Below are 25,505 nucleotides of genomic sequence, written 5' to 3'. Positions count from 1 at the left end.
GGAACCAAAGTAATGAAATTTGTCACCACTATAGAGAGGGAAACTCAGATTAAGACCACCAATGAGATACCAGTGTGCATTTATTTAGATGTCTAAAATTGAGGGAAAAATACAGTCCCATGTTTGTGAATGAACTCATTCTACCTACCGTCCTGTGTTAGCAAAATGCCTGAGACAATTGACGTGGAATGAGAAAAAGTTCATTTTGACTCGGAGTTTCAGAGGTTTCATTCCATGGGTACGTGGGCGTTGTTTTGGACTGCAGCTGCACAGTGGATAGACTTGTCCTGATATTCTTTTTGGGGTTGCCCCCTCAGTAACATGAAAACGTCCTTCCACCAAGGCCCTCCTACTGAACTAGGAGATGTCACCACCCACAGTCTAACCCTCTCCGACCTCAGCAGCTCTCAGCTTCATTCACAATGCTCCGGAAGGGGCATCTTCCTCATTTTAAACAGGCATTCCATGTCTGCATCTGCTTCAGTCTTGCTTGACATGGTTTCTATCTGAACTTCCCGTGGCTGGTTGTTTCCTCTCATTTGGGTATCCGTCCTAAAGTCTGCCTGAGCCCTGGTCACGTTGTTTCACGGCTTCCACAGTGCTCTCAGACCTTTCCCTCAAATGGTCACACGGGTTTACTTCCTCGTGGTCCACCAACTTAAGTTCCACCACAGCAGAAAGCGAGCTCCAGGGAACAGGAACTACCTTGGCTTCTGCATCCCCGCGTCTGAATCATGTCTAGCAAATATTAAGCCCTGGGAAAGTGTTTCTGGAATTAGCTAACCAACTGACTGTACATTATATTAAGGAACTGGAGTTCAGTTGCCAAGGCTGGGCTTCAGGAAAGAGCCCATCCATGTGAGCCCATAGTGTGCTGTTAAGAGACTTGAGTCCTTTATTTTCAACTCCTGATGACCTCCTCATTGGGGCCTCCTCAGTTAACTGCTATCATTGCCAAAGCATAGCTGATCTATTCCCCATGCTTTAGAAACCTAGCAACAACTGTACGTGACTCAAAGTCACGCAATAAATCTGCACGTAAATCATGATTTAAGACAAGAGAACAAGGAATTCTATTTGCAAAGGGCTTACTCGTTTCTTTAAACAGTCTCCTCCTCAGCTTGGAAAGGCGATCCCCCGTCCACAGTACAGAGTGCAGGCGTGGATAAACACCCCAGGATGGGGATGGGATGGGGATGGGGATGGGGGCGCGGAGGAGGTAAGGCGGTGTCGGGGGACATCCTGAGGGTCGCCAGGGCAGATTGCTGGCCCGTTTCCTTCCAGGAGGCCGTGATTACTCCTCTAGTTCCTCAGCCTGAGCCCACCCTCTGCCCACCAGGAGACCCCTTCCCAGAACTCACAGCTTTCATGTCCTGCTGCTGCAGCCTCCTCGTCCATCCCCCTCAGGCTTTGGCACCCTGGCCAGATTCCTCCAGGGCCCGGTGGCCGCGTCCCTCAGGTCAGCCCTCAGGACCCTGGCCGCCTGGAGCATCAGCTCCCTTGCCCCGTGGCTCCGGCTGCTCTCGGGGTTCATGGCCACCTTAGCTGTGAAAACTTCACCAGGGTGCGGGGCCGAACTGAAAATGCATCCTGCAGAAGCTGGGTTGAGACTGCTGTCTTGGAGGAGCCGGTATCTAGGCACAGGCCTTGGTTCTCCAGCCCTGCCCTGGCTTGGATTGGTCTGCGGAGGCCACCCTTAGGTGTGGCATATCAGGTACTAGGGTTTGGCTGTCCACAAAAGGAAACAGTTCTGGAAATCTACAAGCCCTCAGAAACTCCGAGTTCATACTCCATCACTTCTTTGTACGATTCAAAAATGTCTGGCTTTGATTTATAGTCAGTGCTCACTCACTACTGGAAATTCAGTATTAAATACTTCCTAACTGGGTTTCCAAAATTTCCTCCTGAAAAAAAAATGACCCAGTTTCTCATTTGGTAATCATGAAATTATCCGCTTTCCTGGCTGACTCTGTTAAAAACTGAAGCAATACGGAACCAAGTCCAACAAATCCTGACTCACCAAATAAACTTCAAATAAAAGAGGTGATACGACTTTAGTTTTCTATTATGAAACTTATGAGATATTTCATTTTAATGTAAATTATGTAATATTAAGGCTGAAAAGACGGTTCAGTGGTTAAGAGCTCTAATTGCTCTTCAGAGGACTAGAGTTTCGCTTCTAGCATTAACTCTGAGTGGCTCACACCTCGTCTCTCTCATTCTGTTAATGCTCTCAACAAGAAAAAAAAAGTTGCTGGGCAGTTTTTAATCCCAGCACTGGAGAGGGAAAGGCAGGCAGATCTCTGTGAGTTTGAGGCCAGCCTGGTCTATAGAGAGAGTGCCACAGTCAGGGCTACACTAAGAAAACCTGTCTCGAAAAACAAACAAACTGAAAGCACTGATTCTTTGCTCTACACCCTTCAAGAAATGCCGAAAGGCTGACCCTCCTCTATCATGGGACACGAGACCAGAAGCAATACATGGTGGCAGCTTTTCTTCTTGATTCTCCTGAGAGCTTTGACAAGATGCAAGCTATGAAGCACCACGTGATGCTGTCTTTTTCAAACAGCAAATGAATTATCTCAGTGTGCTGATGTATGGATGGATTTTGTTTTTACCTTTCTGACTCTTTGGGGGGCTCTCTACCCAACTCTCAAATAAATCACACGGAGGCTTATTCTTCCTTATAAATGCCTGGCCTTAGCTTGGCTCCTTTCTCGCCAGCTTTTCTTAAATTATCCTGTCTACCTTTGCCTCTGGGTTTTTATCTTACTCTTTCTATATACCTTTCTTTATTTCTTACTCCATGGTTTGTTGTGTAGTCTGGTCCCTGGAGTCCGCCTCTCCTCCTCTCATTCCTCTATCTCCTCTTCCCAGATTTCTTCTTCTATTTATTCTCTTTCCTTTCTCCTGCCTACCTACTGGATGTTTAGTTCTTTGTTAGACCGACCAATCATGCATTCTAGGCAGGAAAAGTAACACAGTTTCACATAGTTAAACAAGTGCAGCATACAAGAATGCAACACATCCTTGCATCATTAAACATATAGTCCACAGCATAAACAAATGCAACACATCGTAAAATAATATTTCCCAGCAGGTTACCTTGCCAGGGAAGCTCTTCCCCTTCCTGTTGCTCCTCTGGTATCTTCTCCTGCACAGCATTCGGTTTCTAACTCTCTCTCCCCAGAACTAACTCCTTCCCCACTTCCCCACCCCTTTCAATGCTTTTAATTCAACAATTTCAACTTCCATATAATTAAAGCTCAGGCTGTCACTTCTTTCAAAGAAGGTACTCTAACCACTCAGTTCTAAAATATTATGAACACCCCCTCCTCTCTCCTTTAGCTGCTCTTTCGTTTATGGTAGTTGTCACAAAAACAGATATTATTTACTATGCATCTAATATTAAACATCACCAAGGCAGGAGGTTTCTCAGGCTTTCTCCCCTTCTGTACCTCCACTGCCTTACAGTACTTCCAGGCTTGAGACCAATTTGTCAAATAAATACAAAAACAGTTCTACCAGGGAACAGCTGCCAGTGTTCAGTCCTGAAAGCTTTCATTTCTCTCCGAACAGAAGGTTGGCTAGGAAGGCTACATGTGGCTAAAACAGCTATGAACGAATGTGTCCTAGCCTCAACCACAAACATACTTAAAATGTTTTGAAATTTAAAACAATATTGACAGATTTTTTTCCCACTTTCAAGTGTGCAGTGTGTATTCATGTATGCAAGTTTTTTACCTGTTAGGTGCATGTGGAGGCTGAATTTATGTCAGGAATTATTCTGGATTGCTTTCTTGCCTTATGGAGGCAGGTCTCTCAAATCCTGAGCTCACAGGATATGGCTAGACTTGCTAGTCAGTTTGCTCAGGGGAGCTCCTGTGTCTGCCCCCGGAGGCTGGAATCATAGGCAGGGCCACCAGGCCGACCTGCATTGACGTGCATTCTGGGGACCAAGTGCCAGTCCTCACTCTTTTCTTGCAAACACTTTCATCACTAATGTATCTTCTCAGCCCCGATTGCAAGATTCTTAAGTGTGTACTTTGAAGCTAACATCGCGTTTCTATCTCAAAAGGCCGGGACATAGAAGGAGAGAAATGGATCTTTCCAGAGGGCTCTAGAAGGGCAACTGGAATTGGCTAACATGTTTGGGGTTGACAGAAGTAGAGGCAGAAATAGGGGGGGGATGAGCTCACACATAGCCCATGATGAGCAGCGACATTTAACACGAGAGCAGCAGGTGTCGATTGCTACCTTTCTCTTGATTTACCTCCTGTGTTCTTACACTGGGCACTGCCTACATTCTCTGGGCATGAAGCTCCTTCTTTAACTCAGCAGCACAGCTCTTACCGTGTCAGTGTGGGAACTCTGTCTCTTGAAGATCACTCTTCAGTAGGTTCCTGAACCTTCCAATTCCATGCTAAGGTTGGATCCAAAGCACTTCTAAGAGAATGGTCTATGTGTATAAATACGTTCCCAGAATGCTGCTTTTCTGTGGTCCCAGAGGACAGAAGAAAGATGTCTAGCCACAAATTACCCCAACAATAGGACATTGTCAAAGAGATGGTTGTACTGACATGCAATCACCAGGCCTCTTTATGCTACCTGTAGTACATACTAATGACATGCCATAAACAAGCAGGCCAGGCTCTGTATCGGAGACGCCCTCAACATGTTAAAAATTGGAGACTTATTCTGCATTAAAAAAGGGAGAAAAGTCACCCTAAGATCCTTATCTTTTTATTCTTTATTCAAATACAGTTCTGATTGACATTTATTTTGCAAGCAAACTGTAAGGGTCACCTTGGCAGGTTCAGGTTGCTCAACTCCTTCCTATGTTTTGCAAAGAAAGACTCCTCTCTTTGGAATCAGCCTTGGAGCCCCTGGCCTTTACCAGTCTGATAAGAATGTTTCCTGTCCACAGCTTGGGGCCACATTGTATTCGTTTGAAGAGATAGCTTACATTGCCAACTAGCAGAAGCTGAATGCTTGCTTTCTGAAGACTGAGACCTTGGGCCAGTAAGCTCTCTGGAAGGTTTAAAGCTAAGGTCAGTTGGGATGACAGGAATGCCTGCCGCAGACTTTCCAGGAAAAAGCCTGGGTGACGAGGGTTGAGCAGGGAGTCTTGGTGATATTTTGTATGTGCTGGCATACAGTACTTGTGGGAGAATTGTATATGCTTCATATGCCTCCCCTGGGAGCATGAGGCTTTGCCGGCCTCACCCCCATACCGTACTGTATATCAAACAGAGGGTCTTGTATACACAGGAAACCATTCTACCTCTGAGTCTCATCTAGTTCCTTTGCTTATTTTGATTTATATCTTTTTACAAACTGTAATCTTGAGCTCTTCAGTTTTCCTGAGTTCTGTTAGTCCTTCTAGCAAATAATCAGACTTGAGGGGAGCCCATGGACTCCCAGCACAGTTAGGGTGCAATTAAGTTTAAGTTTTCTTTATAAGTTATTAACCATAGAAGGACCATTTATTTAATAGCCAACACGTTCACACGTGGTTATTTAAAATACCCCTCCCATTACCAATGCTACTGTTAATACTTTATTAATTGCTACCCAAAATTTAGTAGCTACTTATCTCTCTTTCCTCTTCTTGAGACAGGGTCTTAGTATATAAACCAGACTGGTCTTGAACTTGAGATCTTCTTGCCTCTGGCTCCTGAATGCTGGCATTAAAAGTGTGTGCCACCATGCCTGGCTCTATCTATCAATTTCTAAGGGGGTTTGACTATTATTGTACTTAACAATATAACTGATGCCAGGGTGGGGGTAGTTTTATATAGCCATTCTTCCTGTTCGTGAATAAGATTATTTCATTGATTCACTTGTACTTTTCATCTGTTCCTGATGTGGGAGTGGTTTCTTATTAATAAAGAAACTGCCTAGGCCCATTTGATAGGCCAACCCTTAGGTAGGCGGAGAAAACAGAACAGAATGCTGGGAGAAAGAAGCTGAGTCAGGGAGTTGCCATGGTTCTCCCACTCCAGACAGACACAGGTTAAGATCTTTCCTGGTAAGCGCACCTCGTGGTGCTACATAGATTATTAGAAATGGGTTAAGAGGCTGAAACTAATGGGCCAGGCAGTGTTTAAAAGAATACAGTTTCTGTGTAATTATTTCGGGTAAAGCTAGCCGTGCGGGCGGCCGGGTGCCGGGGACGCAGCCCCGCCGCTCCCACTACTACATGTTCCCAAATCCTTGAACATTTTTCCTTCTGAGGTACCTCTCAGATCCCATGATACACAAGATTATTTTTATTCTATTTTCTAATTGGTTATAGCAGATTTATAGGAATAGTATTGATTTTACAGACAGAACTTTACTGAACTCTGAAAAAAGTAGATTTATTTAAAAAGTAGGCAAGTGAGTTAAAAATAAACTTTCTCTTAAAATAACGTCGGCAAACACGCTGACCATATGAAGTTTCATTTTTACTTGTTTCTACCTTTTACTCATTTCATCTGCTAAACTGATTAAAAACCAAATTGTTTTCAGAAGTGACTATTCTCAAAGTGAGGATTCAAATCATTTCTAAAACTTAGCAGCACTGAATTGTTTCTTCTTCTAACACAGTGGGAATGCAGTAATACTCTTTGTAGTTTAATTGTCCCTGTCGGGGTGACTAGTATGGCTAAGACCGTCTTGATGTCTCTTGGCCATTCAGATTTTCTTCCATGTGAAGTGCATTTAAAGTCCTTTGTGTCACTTTCTACCTGCGATTGTTCTTCCTGAGTCTCAATTAACAATCAAATTAATATTCCAGATTCTATGTGTTGCAAACATGCTTTCCCATGACTTGACTTTCTAAGTTTATGGGTCCTCACTTATTATCCCTTCTGAGTTTCATTATGCTTTCTAACAATTCTTCAAGAACTTAAAAAATATGCTGGAAATGCAAGATAAAGCAGATAATCAAGAATGTGGGAGAAGTCCAGACAGAAAACAAAGATGAAGCTATCGGAGAAGATCAGGCACGTAGAGGAATCTGGGCATGGAGCAAGCAGACCTCAAATCAACCACAGTGTTCCTCTACAGTGCTGCCGTTGGCTTTGCCCTTGGCTTCTTGCCCTGTCTTCCCTTGAAGATGAACTGTGATCCAGAAGTGAAGAGGACTCAGTCTATCAACAACCAGGTGGCAAACGGCCTATGGACGGGGATGGGATGGTCGGGGATAGTCGGGATGGTGAAACAGATTTGAGGTATGACTCAAAGCTGGGACGACACACAAAGGAATGAGAGAGACGTGGAACTTGCGTTGGGTTGGAGAGGCCAAGACAAAGCTTTCTGCTTAGGAGCCTTCTGGTGGGGAGGCAGTCATTTCTCTAGAAAGCTCTGGTTTCTCCTGCTGAGAAGGGAATATGCCACCCTGACTGAGGCTCCTGCACCTAAGGCTCAGGGAACTGTGGAGGATGGGGTGGAAAGACTGTGAGCCAGAGGACCAGGAAGTCTGCCGACAATGTCCTCTATGTATGACGAGGAAGCTACACCAACAAAATCTTAACAACATAGTCGCTTACACAAGATCTACACAAGGGCAATACTAGTTAAACATGCCAACACGGATGGGGAAATCTCACAGGCTCCATCCTGGATGAAGAGCTCCAAGTGATTAATGACAGTTGAAAGTGGGAGAGTCCATCTGCTCCAGGGCCAATCACGGGTACGTTCATCTGCCCCATGTAGTCAGCCCTAGACACACAGACATAGAGCTGTACTAAATGGATTCAGCAGGTTACATACAAGTAACAGTGTGTGCGTGCATGCACACACACATACACACACCTATATGTAACAATAGTAATTTAAAAAGAGGTCATGAATTTGAGAGAGATTGAGGGGAACATGGGAGAAGTTGAAAGAGAAAGAGTAAGAGAAGAAAATAATGTAAATAATTACACATGTAAGAGATTCTCAAAGGTTTTAAAATTTTATTTTAAATTATTAAATGTTATATATTATGGCATTCAATTAAATGGGGCATCTAAATGAAAATAATTTATTATTTAATGTGGAAAACAGTAAAAATAAATTTAGATGGGGAAAAACAATAAATACAGTAATATCTACTTTTCAATACATTAAATCAGTTTCACTGAACTTAATTTTATAAATAATTTACATAAGTAAATCACAATCAATAACTGAAACGCCACAGCTTTGGGACTGTCCATGGTGTACAGGTGGGGGACTAGCACATCAGCAAGCTTTCAGTCCATCTTTAACGAGGCCAGGAATTAAAAGTCAGGTTGTGACTGTGGCAAAGGCTTTGCAAAGCCCTAAGGATGCTAGCTATTCCTCAAATATTTCCCTGTCTACTCTAAATGAACTAAAATATTCAAAGACCAAAACCATAAGAAAAAAGATTCAGTTCTCTTTCTCCTTTTTTGTTTTCTGAGACACAGTTTCTCTGTGTAGCTCCGGCTGTCCTAGAATTCTCTCTGTAAACCTGGCTGGCCTTGAACTCAGAGATCCACCTGCCTCTTCCTTCTGAATGCTGGGATTAAAGGCGTGTACAAGATTCAGTTCTTAAAGCGTGGTGGCAAAAAGGGCTTTTTGATAAGAGTGTGTGGGTAGCGCCAAGCTCGGTACAACTCTTCAACTGCTGCGAATCTTTCTTCCTTCACAAATAGCAACAGAGACGCGCAGACATTAGCTGAGAGAAGGGCAGAGCTTCACCAGGCATTCATCTTCGGAGCTGCACATTTTCTCTTAACGAGGAGGAAGAAAATCAAGTGATGTCACAACTCATCTTGTTTACTACAGATTTGTAGGGAGCCAAACATAATTACCAAGAAATGAAATACTGCCGTTTAAAGTACTGAGTTAAAAAAACAATTTTGAGTTATAAACTAAGTATTTCTTTACATGAACCAAGTGCTTATTTATAAGATAAAGAAATTGTGAGTAAGGGAAAACGATTAACAGTAGTTTGGACAAGTCCTTCAAACACAGATAATACTGTGCATTATTTTCCTGCAGGTACCCATGCTATCTCTGCTAAACTAATGTTCTTCACAGACCTCATGGGTAAATCTAACTACAAATGCTCACAGAACACTTACAGACACGAGAGCAAGTCCAGCAGCATCCAGTGGCAACCCGGTGGCTAGGCACTAAGACGCCCGTGCAGAAACAAGAGCACATGACTCAGAGTCCTAATAAGTATTTTATATTCATCATAAAATAGCATGTCATCTTCTGACTGCCCCTTCTACTCTTGTTTTAAAGTTATCTCTAACAAGACTGATTTCCAACTGATATATACTGGGAATGAGATTCTTATGGTTAATTAAAGAAAATATAAAGAAATAAGTTAATATATAGTCTACATTCTTTAAAAAGGCCATGTGGGGAGGTATTATTGTACTTGTCTTCCCTAAATAATAAATTTAAAACGAGGAGGAACAAATACATTGACTATAAAACTAAAATTTCAATAAAAATGTTCAAAGTTCATTTGAAAAATATATCAAGGGTGTGTCTGGAACTTTGGGCTTTTGTTTTCCTCGACGTGGAACTCTCTGTCCTCAGTCCTGGCCTGGAATGAGAAAGAATACACAATTTCTATGTAGAAGGAAATATGTGAAAATAATTTTGCAAAAACAGTTTTGTTTTGTTTTTCGGTTTTTCAAGACAGGGTTTCTCTGTAGCTTTGGTTCCTGTCCTGGAACTAGCTCTTTAGACCAGGCTGGCCTCGAACTCACAGAGATCCACCTGCCTCTGCCTCCCGAGTGCTGGGATTAAAGGCGTGCACCACCACCTCCCAGCCTGCAAAAACAGTTCTTAAAATGTTACTTGGTTAGTTATAAAAGCAAAGTTTAGCCCCTAAAATCTCAAGAGTAAAACATGAGTTTGTGGCTCTCAGTCATACCTTTTTGTCCTTCTTGCTGCCTTCTGAAGTCTGTCTGCAGGGCAAAGAAAAACCAAGAAATGTCATCAGGAAAAAGATAAAACCATTGAAAAAGCTTCACAAACATGAAAGAGATAAAACTGCCAGACTAAAGATAATACTATACATACTCCAAACTAACTTTTAAGGCTATTGTAATACATTAATTAAACTAGCGCTTCCATGTGCGTGTGCACGTTTGGAGGTGAACATGGATGACTGTGGGAAGTCGGTTCTTTCCTCCATCATGTGGTCCAGAGATCAAAATCAGATTGAAAGGTTTGTTATCGAGCACCTACACCCTCGAGCCATATGGCCAGTCTCACAAAGTTAATCTTATAGTATCGATTCCTTAAACTTTACTAGTTCTCCTGGCATTACCCTGCTACATCAGCACAACAGACAAATGCCAGGCTTCCTGGCTCTCTGAGCACAGCTGGTCTGTCACTGCGCACCAGCGGTTGCTCCCCAGGGAATTTCTGTTGTGTTTAGATCACTCAGATCCTTTCACTTTTAACTTCATTCTATATTAAATCAAAACTAAACTTGAGTTTCCCCTCAATTCAAAAGCTCAGTCTGAGTTATTTCTAGCCATGGTAAGGCAGAACTATTATTTTCCTCAATGAGAGCAAACACAAGCCACCCCTTTAATAGTCTGTATTTCAAATTTAACACTTTCAGTAAGCTTAGGAAGACATATCCCTAGAAAATCACATTCCTCTTATTTTTTTTAATTTAATTTTAAGTGTCTTGGCATTTTGCCTACATGTATGTCTGTGTACTGTATATGTGCCTGTTGAGGCCAAAAGATGGCACTGAATCCCCTGGAACTGGAGTTACAGATGGCTGTGAGGCACCATGTGGGTTCTGGGGACCAATCCCGGGTCCTATGCAGGACTAGCAAGGACTGCTGGTCGGTCTCCAACCCGTGCTGCGTTCCTCCTCATGACCGTATGCTTACCAGTTCTTCCTGAGCTCCCTTTGGGTTGGTTAGCTGAATTAACTTCATTGTTTTTCAATTCTTGGATAATGCCTTTATTTAAGCAAATATCCACGTGCACATTGAAGAGGGTAAGATCGGAAGTCTTCTGTTCTAGGTTACAAACAGGACAAACTAGAGCTCGTCCTGTTACCACCTCATCTGTACAGGGCTGGATGGACTCTTGCCTACTTAATATTCTGACAGTTTCATTCGCCAATGAAACAGGACAAGACTGGTTTGGAATATCAGAACATTCCGCTCTGCTGTGATTATTCCCTAAAGTGTCCATACTTGTGGCTTTCAATGAGTTGTCTTCAGTTTCTGCCAGATCGACACCATCCGCTGAAGTGATCTCGGCATCTTCATCATCCCGCTTCTCACACAGTGGAATAGAATGGTGTGCATCTTCCTTCTGACCAATAGCTGCCGAGGAAGCACGGGAATCAGAGTTCTCACTGGTCGATGGCTCATCCAGACACGCATCTACATGTTCGTTAAAGGCTTCCAGACTGATACCTTCTTGCTCCCTAAAGCAAACTGGACACGTAAATGTCTGACAGTTATTGGAATTCTTTGATGTTTCCAAACTCTCACTCGTCTTCTTTAAAGCCTGGAATGGTTGTGAGGTCTGTACAGCTTGCTGATCCACAATTTCACAGCTGGGTGCATCTTGATGGCTCAAGATCCTTTCTGATCGCTTTTTATCAAAAAAACTCTTCTTATGAGGCATTTCCAAAGGCTTTACAAACTCAGTTTTGTCGGTTTTGTCTAGAACACACCCAGGAGATGACAAAGCCTGGTGTCCAGCTTGTAAGAAGCCAATGATGCTCCTTTGTTGGTGCTTCTTGTCATCTTCAGTGGAAAAAGTCGACATCCGCACACCTAAATGAAACCCAAACCGTCACTTTCCAATTGTATAAACGTACCCACACCCATACAAAGGGAACAAAACATTTAACAGTACTATTATGACACATATGCAAAAGGTAACTAGAGAAGTAAGTACCTCTGGAGATGTACACACTCATACACATACTACTCTTTTTTTAAATGCTAAGGTTTAGACCCATATATAAATCTTTGGCATGTTATACATATAATTTACCACTTAGCCACATTCTCAGACCAACATTTTCCAAATTAAAGGATACTTTTTTGAAGCTTACATTAGGAAAAACTCACTTTGCTTTATAAAACTGGGTATCAGTAAACGTTAATCTATTGGAGTTGGTGTGATTATATAGAACTTGCAGTAATGTTTCACATGGGTGCCATTAAGTAGGCAGTAGCTAATTGGAGTCAGCTACAGAGACTTCAGCTCTGATTTTTTTTTTTCAATAGACTTCACTTTCTAAGGAGTCCTTCATTTTTACAACAATTGAACAGAGAATTCCCATATGCCCCCTGCTGTCATTCACACACAGCTTCCGGTACTACACACGTACACTGACGCGGCCCTTCACCCAGTCTATGGTTTCCCTCAGCATCCACTCTTATGCTATGAGTTAAGATGCAGCTATAAAGACGTGAATTCACCATTAGATTCAGACTTGTTTCACTAGCCTCAAAGTCCTTTGCTTTCTCTCTTCATCTGTCTCACTGGGCAATATTGTCTTCTCACTGGCTCCAAGATTTTGCCTTTCTCAAGATGCCAAATAGCTGGAATCATACAATATTTGCTTCTTTCACTTAGCAATATTTACTTAAGTCTGTTCCTTGTCCTTTTGTAGCTTATTTATAAACTGAACATCATCCCATTGTCTGGACAGCCTTGCTTGCTTCTAGGTTTTGCAATTATGAATAAAGTTTCTGTACATACTTTGGCTGTTCTTATTTTATTTACTTACAATTATTATTACTATTTATTAGTTTTGGTTTTTCGAGACAGGGTTTTTTGTCACATTGGCTGTCCTGGAACTCATTCTGTAGACCAGGCTGGCCTCAAACTCACAGAGATCCGCTTGTCTCTGCCTCCTGAGTGCTGGGATTAAAGGCGTACGCCACCACTATCCGGCTATTTGGTTCTTTTTAATATACTTCCTTCAGTGGTTTCACTGTGCGTGGTCTCCAAGTGTGAAAGCAAGATTAATGTTTTCTCTTAGCAACCTCACAGTCACGTGGAAGCACGGCTTTCTAGTTTGTGTCCCACAGGTAATGACGGGCAGTGTCACAATCTGGGACTGTAATTCTGAAATCCAAAATTTCTGAAATTGTAGCTGAAGTCTCTTAGTTGACTAAACTGACATGATGTTATCTAGTACCCTCACAATCTAAAGAACAAGTTGTCTTCGTTGTTTCGTGACAGAAATACCCCCATGTTTCTTCATGTCACGGTGCACTGGAGCCCCAACAGAGCATTACAGAGGATAATTTAAACGCCCTGCATTTGTTTCCCAAGTCTGTTAAGTTTTGCATTTGGAAACACCTTGCCTCAAGGACTTCAGAAAAAAGGATGAGAACAACTCCCATAGGTCCAGACAGAATTAAAATCACATTCTGACCAGGCATCTGGCTCTAGGAATTACAATGTACAACAGCAGAGTAGGAAGTTCTTAAACAGAGGGGAAAAGATCTCCCAAGTTGACTTTATTTTTTAGGGAGGGGCCATTAAACATATAAGGGAAAACAAGAAAGAGGAGGCGGGGAGAGAGAGGCCTACCCATCAACCTTAACCTCAGGGGATGTGGAGAAGCCGCGTTAATTTCTGTCCTTAGCAGTTCCTTAGCAACGGCAAATATTTCTTCTGCAGTAGAAAGGGTGGATTGAACTGTAGACGCGCGAGTTTTTACTTCAAAATTCACGTTCTTCAGCTTAACGGTAACAGTTCTCCCCTACAAGACAAACAGCACGTTACCAGGGCAGGCTTCAGATCTGAGGATCAGCTAACTGCAGGTTAGAAATGTTTGGGAAGGCTGTCTGTACGTAGGAATATGCACTGTAATCAGCTGCTATAAATATAAAACATGGTCCTGTAAACTCTCATAGTTAAGATCCGTGTCTGAAAAATATCACTTAGTGAATAATCAGTAGTTCCTTCCTCAGCCAGTTAAGAAATACTTTTATATGAAGAGCAAAGTGAACTGCCACCTTTCCATCTACTGTCCAGCTCCCTCGGGTTAATTCAGCACTGAAGGCCAGGGAATAAATGGCTCAAACTTACAGCAAGACTGTCACATGCCAGAGTGCTGCGCTAGAAGTTTCTAGGCATCATCTTTACAGCTGTTGTCTTAAGGACATGAGGCTCCAGTTGGGGAGGACTGAGGAGAAGTTAGTAATTCCTGGGGGTTAGAGCAATGGGCAGCTGTTCCACTTGAGGCCAGTTCAGCTTTCTGACTCACTTCCTGACTCACTTCGGAACCACCAACTTCAGGCTGGAGAAGCCTCTCACACACTCCCTTAACCAGGTGATGACGGCAGCAGGAAATGATGGGAAGGCCACCTCACCTTTGTGGTATTCTTTCCACACTACGGCCTACACCACAGGACAAGCAAACACAGTGGCATTCTGTAGGCTATAAGGTTCTCAAGACTGGGTTCTATAAAGAAGCGGAAAGGCAACAAACTCAGACCAAACTAGGGTGACAGGACACCAGCCACCCGTGGTTCTCTGCAGAGAATCCATAGAAAGACAAGAGCGATCCAGACTCAGTTTGAACTTGGTTAACAGCAGTACTAATGTCACTTTTCTAGTGTGACAAAAATCTATCAAATGTTAACAATTGAGCGAAATGGGTGAGAGCTACAATGGAAATCACTGTTATTAGAAACAGTCCTGTAAGTCTAAAATTACTCTAAAAATAAAAGTGTATCTCAAAAACTTCTCCAAAAGAACTATTTTACACTCAAGTAGAGAAGGTCTAGAAGTATAAACTCTCCTCAAATACTCGACTTTTTGCAATAACTTTTTAATACTTTTGTATTACACTTTTTAATAACTAGCCCTGGTTTGAGAGGACTGAGAAAACACTAAATGTGGACTGTTCTGAAGGAAGACAGTTCAGGGCACTCCAGGCTTCGGTCTCAATGTGTTAACCAGGACCAGAGCCCTGAAACACAATGCCTGCTCTAGAAGGTCACTGTCCTGTAAGCAAAGCCTCCAAGGATGACTGGAAACGAAGTCTGACCTGGCACCTAACTCAGACAGGGCACTAAGGGCACAGAGCTGGCCTTATCAACCTGGAACCACCCCAGTGCCACAAGGTGTCCTTTACAGAGTGACCTCACCACAGACCTCACACACAGGTCAGACTCGACTTCGTTTCTGATTGTTGGGAATAGGAATATTCTATTTTATTTGTAACCCACTTCAACAAATGCGTGGTCTCTTGACTTAGAGTACTATAATGAGAAAAGCTAAAAATTGAGATCATCCCATAAAAACCCAGCACCTTCAGTCCTTCCTTCTGGAGATCACGAGCGAGCTCAGTGCACAGCTCTTGGCATAAGCTGTACTGTTCTTCTGTTTTAAAGATCTCACTGAACGTCCTAGAGAGACAAGAAGGATTTGGGTGCACAGTGTAAACTACAGAGGGATAATTTGATAACAATAGAGTACATTCAAATAACCTAACATATTTTTCTCAGTACAAATTAAAGTTTTCATATCAATTAATACATAATTAAGTAAAAATATCTACATTATATATAGTGATCAAAAACATTTAGATAGGTACACTGATTGGCAAAACCCACAATTTTATGCTTTCTCTTTTCTTAAGACAAGATCTTACTTTGTAGCCCTGGTTGGGCTAGAACTTGCTATATAGACCAGGCTGCCCTTGAATTCACGGGATCGGTCTTGTCTCTTCCTCTCTAAAACTAGGATTAAAGGTATATACATACCACCATGCTCAGTTTTCACTCATTTTTTAACTGGCATATTGGTACTTTCTTATTATGAATTCTTTACATAGCAAAGAAACTAACACTTTATATGTGATTGTGAACCAGGATTTTCCTCCCCTAGTTCCGAACCAAATTTGATACTCTAGTGCATTTTTGAAAATCTAAGGGAGTTTTCAAAAAGAAAAGAAACAGTCAGTGACACTTAAATGTCTCAATAGTTCTGATGTTTTGAAGAAATAATTGAGGGACTTTTAAAATGGACACATTTCCCTATAAACAAAGTGCCATTAGGATTTCATGTGGCTCCAAACAAGATGCTAGGCCCACAAAACTAGACACTCTCTAACTTCTCCTTTACCAATATTACGTCAGGCTCGACTCTTTATCTGAAACACTGAGAAAGGAAGATTTAGATTTGGGTTGCTTTTTAAGACAAGTTAACATGCAGTATCTGTCTGTACACAGTGAGATATCCTCAGATGGGAGTCAGGTTTTAAAACAAATTCATTTGTTTCGTATACACCTTATACATAGAGTTTGAAGGTTGAAGAATACACAGTGTTCTAATAATCTGTGTTTTGATGGAAAACCATCACATAAAACGAGGGGCAAAGTTTTCCATGTGCGACAGCATCTCAGCACTCGGGAAGTCTTGGCTTTGAAGCATGTCAGATTTCCGAAATTCATATCACAGATGCTCAACATGTAACTTGAAACCTCTGTTCATTTGGCCAATACCTGAAGTTCTTAGAACTTCCACTGTAATGTTTTATCATTCTCAGATAAACATTTAATTGTTCTCATAAAGAAGATTAGAAATCCTAAAATGCCTAGTTTTCCCTGAACAGGAGTAACATCTGTATTAAAAGTATAAATGTCAACTAAGCTGTTCTACTGTGAGCACAGCAACCAAAGATAAAGTGTTGAGCATAGGTGTTTACTTTCGGGTATAAGCTGCCCAAACTATGAAACATTTTTTTACTGTAGTGATATTTTACTAAAAATGAACTTGAAACAGTTTAATATACACTGAATAATGGATCATTAACTTTATTTTTATTTAACATAAAAAAGCATTACCTTTCAACGCTCATGCTTTTTCTTTCTCCATCTCTGAAATGAGAAAAAAAGTATTTATTTCTCAAAGAAAATTGAGTTCTAGCTCAGTTGGTAGAGCATGAGACTCTTAATCTCAGAGTTGTGGGTTTGAGCCCCACATTGGGCACCATTATGTAAATGGAGACTGTGCTTTCATTTCCCGGCCACTCAGACCCGAATAATCACACAAAACTATATTGATCACAACACTGTTTGGCCAACAACTCAGGCATATCCCTAGCTAGCTCTTATATCTTTTTTTTTGTTTGTCTGTTTTTTTTTTTTTTTTCCGAGACAGGGTTTCTCTGTAGCTTTGGAGCCTGTCCTGGAACTAGCTCTGTAGACCAGGCTGGTCTCAAACTCACAAAGATCCGCCTGCCTCTGCCTCCCGAGTGCTGGGATTAAAGGCATGCGCCACCATTGCCTGGCTAGCTCTTATATCTTAAATCAATACATTTCTATTAATATTTGTATCACTGTGGCTAAGGTTCTGGCTTCTGTGTCCTTTGGCAGCTACATGGCATCTCCTTGACTCTGCCTACTCTCTCTCTATATCTCTGTACAGATTTCCTACCTGACTTTACTCTGCTAAGCCATTGGCCAAAACAGCTTTATTCATCAAACAATAATAGCAACACTTACACAGAAGGTCACCCACATCACTTTTGGTCAATAAGAGAATTTAATATATTCCTTTTGATTAATTAATTAATTAATTTTATGTGTATGAGTGTTTTGCTGTTATGTCTTTCTGTGCACCATGTATGTTCAGTGCTCACAGAATTCAGAAGAGAGCTGGGCAGTGGTGGTGCATGCCTTTAATCCCAGCACTCGAGAGGCGATCTCTGTGAGGCCAGCCTGGTCTACTAGAGCTAGTTTCAGGACAGGCTCCAGAGAAACCCTGTCTCAAAAAAACAAACAAACAAACAAAAAAACCAAAAACCAAAACCAAAACAAAACAAAAAACCCAAAAACAAAACAAAACAAAGAAAAGAAAAGAGAATGCCTCTGAAAATGGTGTTCGGAATCAAAACTGGGTCCTCTGGAACAGTAGCCAGTGCTTTTAATTGACGAGCCACTTCTACAGGCCCCTAACATTCTGTTTAAATACTTCATTCAAAATTCTTCATCTTACAAAAACCATGGATGCTTTCTTTTAAATCTAAAAGTGACACTGTCTCTAAGACATAAATAGATAAGATACTTTGATTTCATGTGTTATGGATCACTTATATATCTATGGTAGAAAAATATTTGGAAATAGTATCTAACCTGCTTCTATTAAAAGTCTGAATATTAAACGTATGAAAATCAACAGGAGGCAGCAACGTAACAATTCCTGGTCACAGGCTCCATCTACATCTCAGAAATTCAATGCTGTTTCGTTTGGGGGCTTCTACACCAACTCCTCCCCCACATACCGTTCGTTATTTCATCTCAGTCAGAATGTGGTATAGGATGATGACTGAGGATCTAAACCACCTACTTTGACTGGACTCTAGCTACTCTAATAGGGACAACTGAACTAAAGAAACTGAAGTAACACGTGCTTTATTCATTTTCCAAATATTTAATGGATGTAATATGCCTAAGAGTTGCTCGAGAATGTAGGCACAGACCTTGTCTCACATGACCAAGGCCTTGGGGTTGAGTCCCAATACTGAAAAACAAAACAAAACCAGAGCGAAAGAAGGTAGGCCCGACAACACAATCCTATAGCAATAATTCCAGCTATTAGGGATACTGAGGCGAGAGGCCTATAAGTTTAAGGCCAGCCTGGACTATTAGGTAAGTTCAAAGTCACCTGGTTAACTTAGGTGAGACCCTATTTCAAAATAGGAGAGAGAGGATGTTGTTCAGTGGCAGAGCACATACCTATGTGAGGTTCAATCACAAGAACCAAGCCCCCCAAACTCAACAAACAAACAAAAACCAACTAAACAAACAACAACAACAAAGGGCGGTATGCTCAGAAGGGAGAAGTACTACAAACCGAAGGAGCACAGGGTACTAGAGAACACAGGCTGAGGGAAAGAAGGTCAGCTACAGTACTTCACAAGTGAGTTGTTGATCTTTCACCTAAAACCGGCCTCTCTATACTACAGACTAACACCTGCTGCACTATATCAAACTGAAAATATGACAATATTTGCATTAATAAGCAATCTAGATCACTTACAACTTACAATTGTGATTTCACTTCCATTATATACAAGCAAGATCAGTCTTCAAACTGCAGGATTGCAGTTTGAACAAAGGATGAGCAGAGAAGAACTCCGCCAGCTTTGCATGCCCCGCCCCCTCTCCGACAAATGGGGTCTCATTATGATTTTAGCCTCGGCTAGCCTCTAACTCATCATCAGACTTTGCTGTTTTTTCTGTAATGAATTTTAACCACATCTTCTTGATTTTATTGCTGTTCTTTAATTTAAGCACAGAATCTAAAGAGAGCCAGGCACAATGGTGTTGTATGCCTGTCTCACTGCGCTCCCCCCGCCCCCCCAACCCATCCTACGGTCTTTTGACGGTTTGCTATCAGGACGGATCATGATAAAAAACACTGCCTAGGGTTGACTTTGAGGATTTTCATGCTTCTCTCTATCCATCCACAACAGTTCAAAACCCAGACGAAAAGTTGGCAGAAGAAAACACAGAACTTTTGTTTAGGTGTCCCACCTTCTCCCAGGGCTTTGCGAGGTCAGCTCCTTCCAGCCTTCACCTCGGGACGACTGTCAACCCTGCAGAAATCTCTGATGTCACTCTTTAGCCCTCACTCCACCTCACTCTCTGCATTGTTTCTTTGGGATTTTCTATTTCTCATACTAAGGTGTATACTTCATGAAGGCAGAACTTCGTCCAACCCACGAGTAATGCCTCTAGCGCTTACAAGAGTCCAATGGAAGATAAGTACGCAGTATCCATTCACACATCAGAATCTGGCTAAACAATAAACTGGGAAACATAAGCTACCTCTCTTTCCTCAACAACCTGACCACCAACCTTCCTTTTACAATCTGAAAACAGAACATGACAGGCAGGGGATGGAAGTAACCACCATTCCTTTCTCCCATATTCCTCACCGCTGAAGCCAACACCTAGAAGTGAGTCATTATCCCCCCTTTTCCATAGCCAAACTGACAACTTTAACCAAGATAGAACCTAAGTTAAATCAGTCAAGATGAATTTAAAAACATTTGAAAGGTTCAAACTGACACCGATAAATGATAATGAGAATGATAAAAAGCCGATACCTTGCCAGGTCTGTTGACCCTAGACCCAGGGCGATGTGAAGGAAATAATGCCAGGATGTCTCGGAGAAAAGGAGAGAAAGCAATGCTCTCTGCTGGTAGAGTTCCGTGCAAGTAACAATTCCCAGGGCCATTAACATTTTCTCTGTCACTTTTCCTATTCCAGAAACCTACAAGAGAATCCACACTTAGATGAATCTGGGTGTGTTCAGGGTGGTATAGTCACAGATGGACCAACATTTATAATTTAGGATTTTAAAATGAGATCATAAGTGTGTGCGTGTTTGCAGGAGAATGTTGGTGTTGAAGCTTGAATGCAGAGCCTTGAACATGCTAAATAAACTGTCTGCCACGAGTAACAGTTGAAGATTATAATCTTCTGTAGCTAACAAAAGGTATGAATAATATTATTTTTACATGTCATGCAAGAAGACTTATTATGTTTTGGCCACACAGCTTAATTCAATAGAGTTTTTAAAGGCAACTAAAAAAGAATTCTGTGAGCATACAAATTTTGGAAATGGTAGAGCAAACAAACAAAAACTTTTTAGCACAATATTTGTGATTCTTTAATATACTAATATCTGCACTCCGATGGGATTTAGAATTTTGTTTTTGACAAATTAAACCAAAGTACTTTACCATTTTTAAAATAATAAACTTTCCCATAAGGTTCCAGAGATGACATATTTTATTATTTATAGTGTACTCTATATCTTATGTTTTTTATAACTAAGGATTTTTAAATTATTTTAATTATTTTATAATTAAGAACTTTTAAATGAGATTTTAAAATCTCACCGATATTTGAACTTACCCATTATTTGCACCTAGAACTTAAAACAAATAGAACACTTATTCAAACCTTAGAAAAAACTACTGTATATATAGTACCCCTATAGGAATCAACAACACTGTGGCCTTTGCTATAGCCTTTTCCTTGAACATTGAGAAATACGTTATACAAACTCAATCCTGGCTATTATCTTGAGCAGGCTCTAGACTGTCATATAGTATAGGGAAACAATTGTTGAAAAAGATAAAGAGAACATACAGCACAAAAATCCAGAAGCTATAAATAACAAAATATGTCATTTCTGCATCCTTGTGGGAAAATTCTATCACCTTAAGATGGTGAAATACTTTGGTTTATTTTTCTCAGAAACAAAATTCTCTATCCCTTTGAGGTACACACCTACTCATCTACTAGCTGCCTGACCGGAGAGCCATGGCAGCACTAAGCTGCAGCTGAAAGCCCTCCTCCACGTGCTCCTCTTGCGTCTTCTGCCCTTGGCAGGTATGGACTAACAAATCCACCATCTCTTAATTACTTTAAGCACTCCTGCAGCCGATTTCCTTAAACATGACTTCCAGGGTTCTGAGTACAGCAAAGGTCTTACCTGCCATCTATTATTTTATGACTATTCAGCAAAGAATATTTATTATGTGTCTGGCGCCTCTCTCAAATTCAGAGTATGTACACAAATGATGATTTCATATAAAATCCCACCTTCCTAATGGGCAGGTCCTTGATGAAGTCCATCACTGCTTTTCTGCTGGGGAGAATTTGGTATTGTCCATTTGGCTTATTTTTATCACTGCACACTTTCGCTAGCATTGTGTTGGGGGCAATACCTTCAAAAGAAGAGGAATCAATCATTCAAAGAAGTTGCTATGTATAAGTTAACTATGAGATAAGAAAATGAAAGTTAAATGCAAATAATCTGAAATGACATTTGGCTACTGGCAATGTCCCCAGGGCTCTCTGTGCCTTTGGGGAAAGGGGATGGCTAGCTGTGGCAGGGGAATGAGGACCATTTGAGCCTCCACATTTTCACACCCAAACGTAATTTCTGAACTGAGTAACACCAAGTGTCAGCGCCTTGCTTACAACTGCACTAGGAGTAAGGGTTGTTTCTCAGAAAAGATCCAGAATATAGCTATGATGGATGCTTATTTTCCGAGAAGTTTTTCTGAATGTAAACTTTCACATTAAAAATATAAATTTTCTGACTTACAATACATTAAAAGCAACAACAATAAAAACTTAATCTTTATTGTTACAAAGAAATCACCACACACTATGATTTACAATTTCTAGGAGTCTTAAGACAACTTATAGTAGGTAACATATAAATGTATTTGTTAATAGTTCATTTTGGTCTTTATAGATATTTCCTTAAAGCTGATTGTGCATGCTTACCGTTTGGAATAGAGTACATTACCCTAATCCCAACACACATGACTTTACAAGATAATATTTTTTATAATGTGATAATTTGTTTATCACAGACATTGTGAGAAGTTGATTGTAACCATTATTAGTTCCCTGTGCTAAGGCCCTGTGATGCTCTTAGGGGTTGATAATATATGTAAAGCAGGGGGACTTTGTTGGCTTTGGTTTTTTACCAGATGTTCTTAAGTTGCTACATTGCAAATTGATCTTTTTTTGGTGGGATTTTGGGCGAGTTCACCAACTTTCATATATCTAGGGTCTTTCCTACAACATAATCTAGTATAAGTGCCAATCAAAAATTCTGTACAAATCCAACTAAAATATATTTTACACTTAAGGATTACTATTCTAGATTTATGATTTTTTTTTTTTGCCTTGGGCCATAGGCTTTTTGCTTAGTAACAGCTCACCTGTAGGTTTAGCTAGCTTCAGTAGATAGAAGTAGCTAGCAGCCAAATCAAATGTTACCATCTACTTTCCAACAAGAAACCTGGAGGCTGGGAATATCCCCTTAAGTACCTGCGCTGGCTGTCAGTGTTGTTTTCTGTTCAATTCTGAAGCGAATTTCCTTTACCACTTCCTCAGCTGATGTTCCAAAAACAACTGAATTTTGGAGTATTTGAAGATTGCTTTGTTCTTCAGAGTTCAGCTGGGAAGGATTTCCTTCGGGTTGCAAATCAGGAGGACTGTCTTCAAACAGCAGCGGGGAGATGGACCCTTCATCCTCCTTCAGTCTGTCAGCTTCCTCACCTGGTTCACCCGAGTCTAAAAACAACAGCAACAAGTCACCTTCATTTTAAGGAGTACACATTTTTAGGCTCGGTCTCACTTCATTCTTTCTTTTTTTTTTTTTCTTCAGTGTCTTCCCCTATCCCAATTTCCTCTATTATTTTTCTCTTTCTTCCCCCTGCCCTCCCTCTGTGTGTGTGTGTGCACATGCAGGAGTCTGCTAGAGACTGTTTAGGAGCCTTCACTGGCCTCACTTAACCACAGAGCCCACGCTAGCCTTGAGCTATGATCGAGGGTGCCCACGTCTTCTAAGAGTGGGATTACCCATTCTCTCCTACACCGCTGAAACAAACCAAATTCAGTTTTGTTTCTAGAAACTGAGACAAGAAAGGCTATCAAAAATCTTTGTAACTATATAGTAAAGAATGCAGTCAGGCTTTCCTTAAAAGACCATTATCCATTTCTTTAGTGCACATTGTAAAGAAAATAGTTTAACTTTGGGAGTCCATTACTTTTTAAGAAAATAAGTATTTTTCACAGTATTCTTCTCTAAGGGAAAAAGGTCCTTTTTAAGCTAAAATTAGGAGCGAGGAGGAAAAAGCGTTAAACAATAAGAGTAATCGTAACCAAAATTAAATTTTGTTTTGGAGGAGGAAAAACTTAATTTTTCTTTATTCATGGAAGAAACCTTAAAAATGTTAAAATACTCTCAAATGTCTCTTTTCAAATGCTAACTCACCCATCCCCCTCACAGGGTTTCTCTGTGTAATAGTGCTGTCTGTCCCAGAACTCACTCTGTACACCAGGCTGGCCTCGAACTCACAGAGATCCGTCTGCCTCTGCCTCCCAAGAGCTGGGATTAAAGGCATGCACCAGCAGCACGCTTTTAAGTTGCTTATTAATAAAACATTTCTTTCACTGAGGGTGCTTTTACTATAAATGGAAAGTACTTCTGAAAGTTGAACTTCTTTATACAAATTCTTAGAGTCTGATCCAATATTTGAAGGTCCTGATTTAAAGTTAAAAAGTGTAATGATCAGAAGATTTCCTGAGTAAATTGGGAGGATGGGGACCTTGGGGGAGGATTGAAAGGGAGAGGAGAAAGGCAGGGAGGAGAGCAGAGAAAAATGTAGAGCTCAACAAATATCATGGAAAATTTTTTTTTAAAAAAGTGTAATTATCAATACATTGGAAAATGGTATCATTAAAAAGTAAAGTTATTATTGTTATTATTAAAAAGTAGTTGGGCATAGTGATACATGCCTGTAATCCTGGTACCCAGAAACTTGGGAGAATAAGGCAGGAGGATGGCAAGTTCGTGCTTATCCTGGGATGCAGAGTGAGATCCCATCTCAAACAAAGAAACACATTATTTTTTAAAAATGTAAGATAACCAATTAGTTATTAGCTTATGCCCATCTTTCAAATATAGTATAAAATACTTTATCCTGACACCAATACTAAAGATATTCACTTGAACTATTCCATTAAAAACTATTCTTTAAGTTTACAATAGGATAAAATAATTTAAATGTATTTATAAGATCAATAACAGAGTTTTCTGATCCAATTTCATAACGTGTATTTCCCAAATTAAGGTAAATGCAGAAGCAACAATTAAAATCTTTATTTTATTTTAGCCCAGGGTAGACTTAAATTAACTACATATCTTGCCCAGACTGGTCTTGAACTTCTACTTCTATTGCCTCAGCCTTCAAAATGTTGAGATTATGAGTATGAAAACATACTGGGCTTAATTAAATTAAATTCCAAGACATCTGAATGCACTTTACTTAAAAAATGAACTTGGTCTTTAGAAAATGTCTAAAGATATATAAATAGTATAACAGATACCCGATTAATTTCAAACTTTAATTACAGCATATGAATTAATTTATAGATAGAAGTTTCCCAAATCTGAATTCACAAGCCACATTCATAACACAACCTATTTTTATTACATCTGTGCTTCAGGTCATTTCCATTTTTATATTCTGATTTTTAAACTTTAGAGCAACTTGGAAAGGAGCAGAAATACAGAACAGCTGGATGAAGGTCGCCCAGAAGTCCTTTCCTCCAATCGGCTGACTAGAAGTCACTCATTGTAAAGAGCTACAGACAAATGTCAGGCCAGGTATGTGCCACCCAGGTGCCAGGTGACGTCTCTGCAGCGGCTCCAGGAAGCAAAGTGTGCCGCCTCTGGAGCATCAGAGCCGCTGCAGAGCAACACAGGCGTCTTCTCAACTCCAGCTGTGCTTTGCTTCCATGTGGCCTGGCTGTGTAACATACTGCAGAAGTGGTTTCCCCTCCTGACCGGAAGCCCTTCACTCTTCCAGGACTGAAGCGATGAGAGCACAAAGCTAGATGAGAGCACACATCAGAATTTCAGTCACTCAAGCACGCAGCTTGACGTTGTTATTCTAAGCTTCTCTGTCCAGAAATTATTACTCTCTTAAAATA

The 25,505-nt window shown here is 40.8% G+C and overlaps 2 protein-coding genes across 2 annotated transcripts in view; both read right to left on the bottom strand.

Annotated features, from left to right (window-relative positions):
* Window positions 1-1,658, bottom strand: part of Ankdd1b (ankyrin repeat and death domain containing 1B) — a 62,632-nt gene extending 60,974 nt beyond the window's left edge. Inside the window, 2 exon segments of the mRNA XM_050153816.1 lie at window positions 1,362-1,401; window positions 1,403-1,658. Of these exon segments, the coding sequence (XP_050009773.1) occupies window positions 1,362-1,401; window positions 1,403-1,534 (172 nt within the window). The 5' untranslated portion in view covers window positions 1,535-1,658.
* Window positions 1,659-7,932: 6,274 nt separating this feature from the next.
* Polk (DNA polymerase kappa) overlaps window positions 7,933-25,505 on the bottom strand; it is a 57,704-nt gene continuing 40,131 nt past the window's right edge. Inside the window, exons 7-15 of the mRNA XM_050153750.1 lie at window positions 22,836-23,081; window positions 21,591-21,715; window positions 20,084-20,250; window positions 16,815-16,847; window positions 15,278-15,374; window positions 13,549-13,720; window positions 10,869-11,771; window positions 9,890-9,923; window positions 7,933-9,556 (exon numbers count right to left, since the gene is read on the bottom strand). Of these exons, the coding sequence (XP_050009707.1) occupies window positions 9,472-9,556; window positions 9,890-9,923; window positions 10,869-11,771; window positions 13,549-13,720; window positions 15,278-15,374; window positions 16,815-16,847; window positions 20,084-20,250; window positions 21,591-21,715; window positions 22,836-23,081 (1,862 nt within the window). The 3' untranslated portion in view covers window positions 7,933-9,471. The remainder of the gene's footprint in view (window positions 9,557-9,889; window positions 9,924-10,868; window positions 11,772-13,548; window positions 13,721-15,277; window positions 15,375-16,814; window positions 16,848-20,083; window positions 20,251-21,590; window positions 21,716-22,835; window positions 23,082-25,505) is intronic.

Source organism: Alexandromys fortis, unplaced genomic scaffold (assembly GCF_014885135.2).
Source record: "Alexandromys fortis isolate MF-2015 unplaced genomic scaffold, M_Fortis_MF-2015_v1.1 scaffold_79, whole genome shotgun sequence".
Taxonomy (NCBI): domain Eukaryota; kingdom Metazoa; phylum Chordata; class Mammalia; order Rodentia; family Cricetidae; genus Alexandromys; species Alexandromys fortis.
This window is presented reverse-complemented; position numbering and strand designations above follow the sequence as displayed.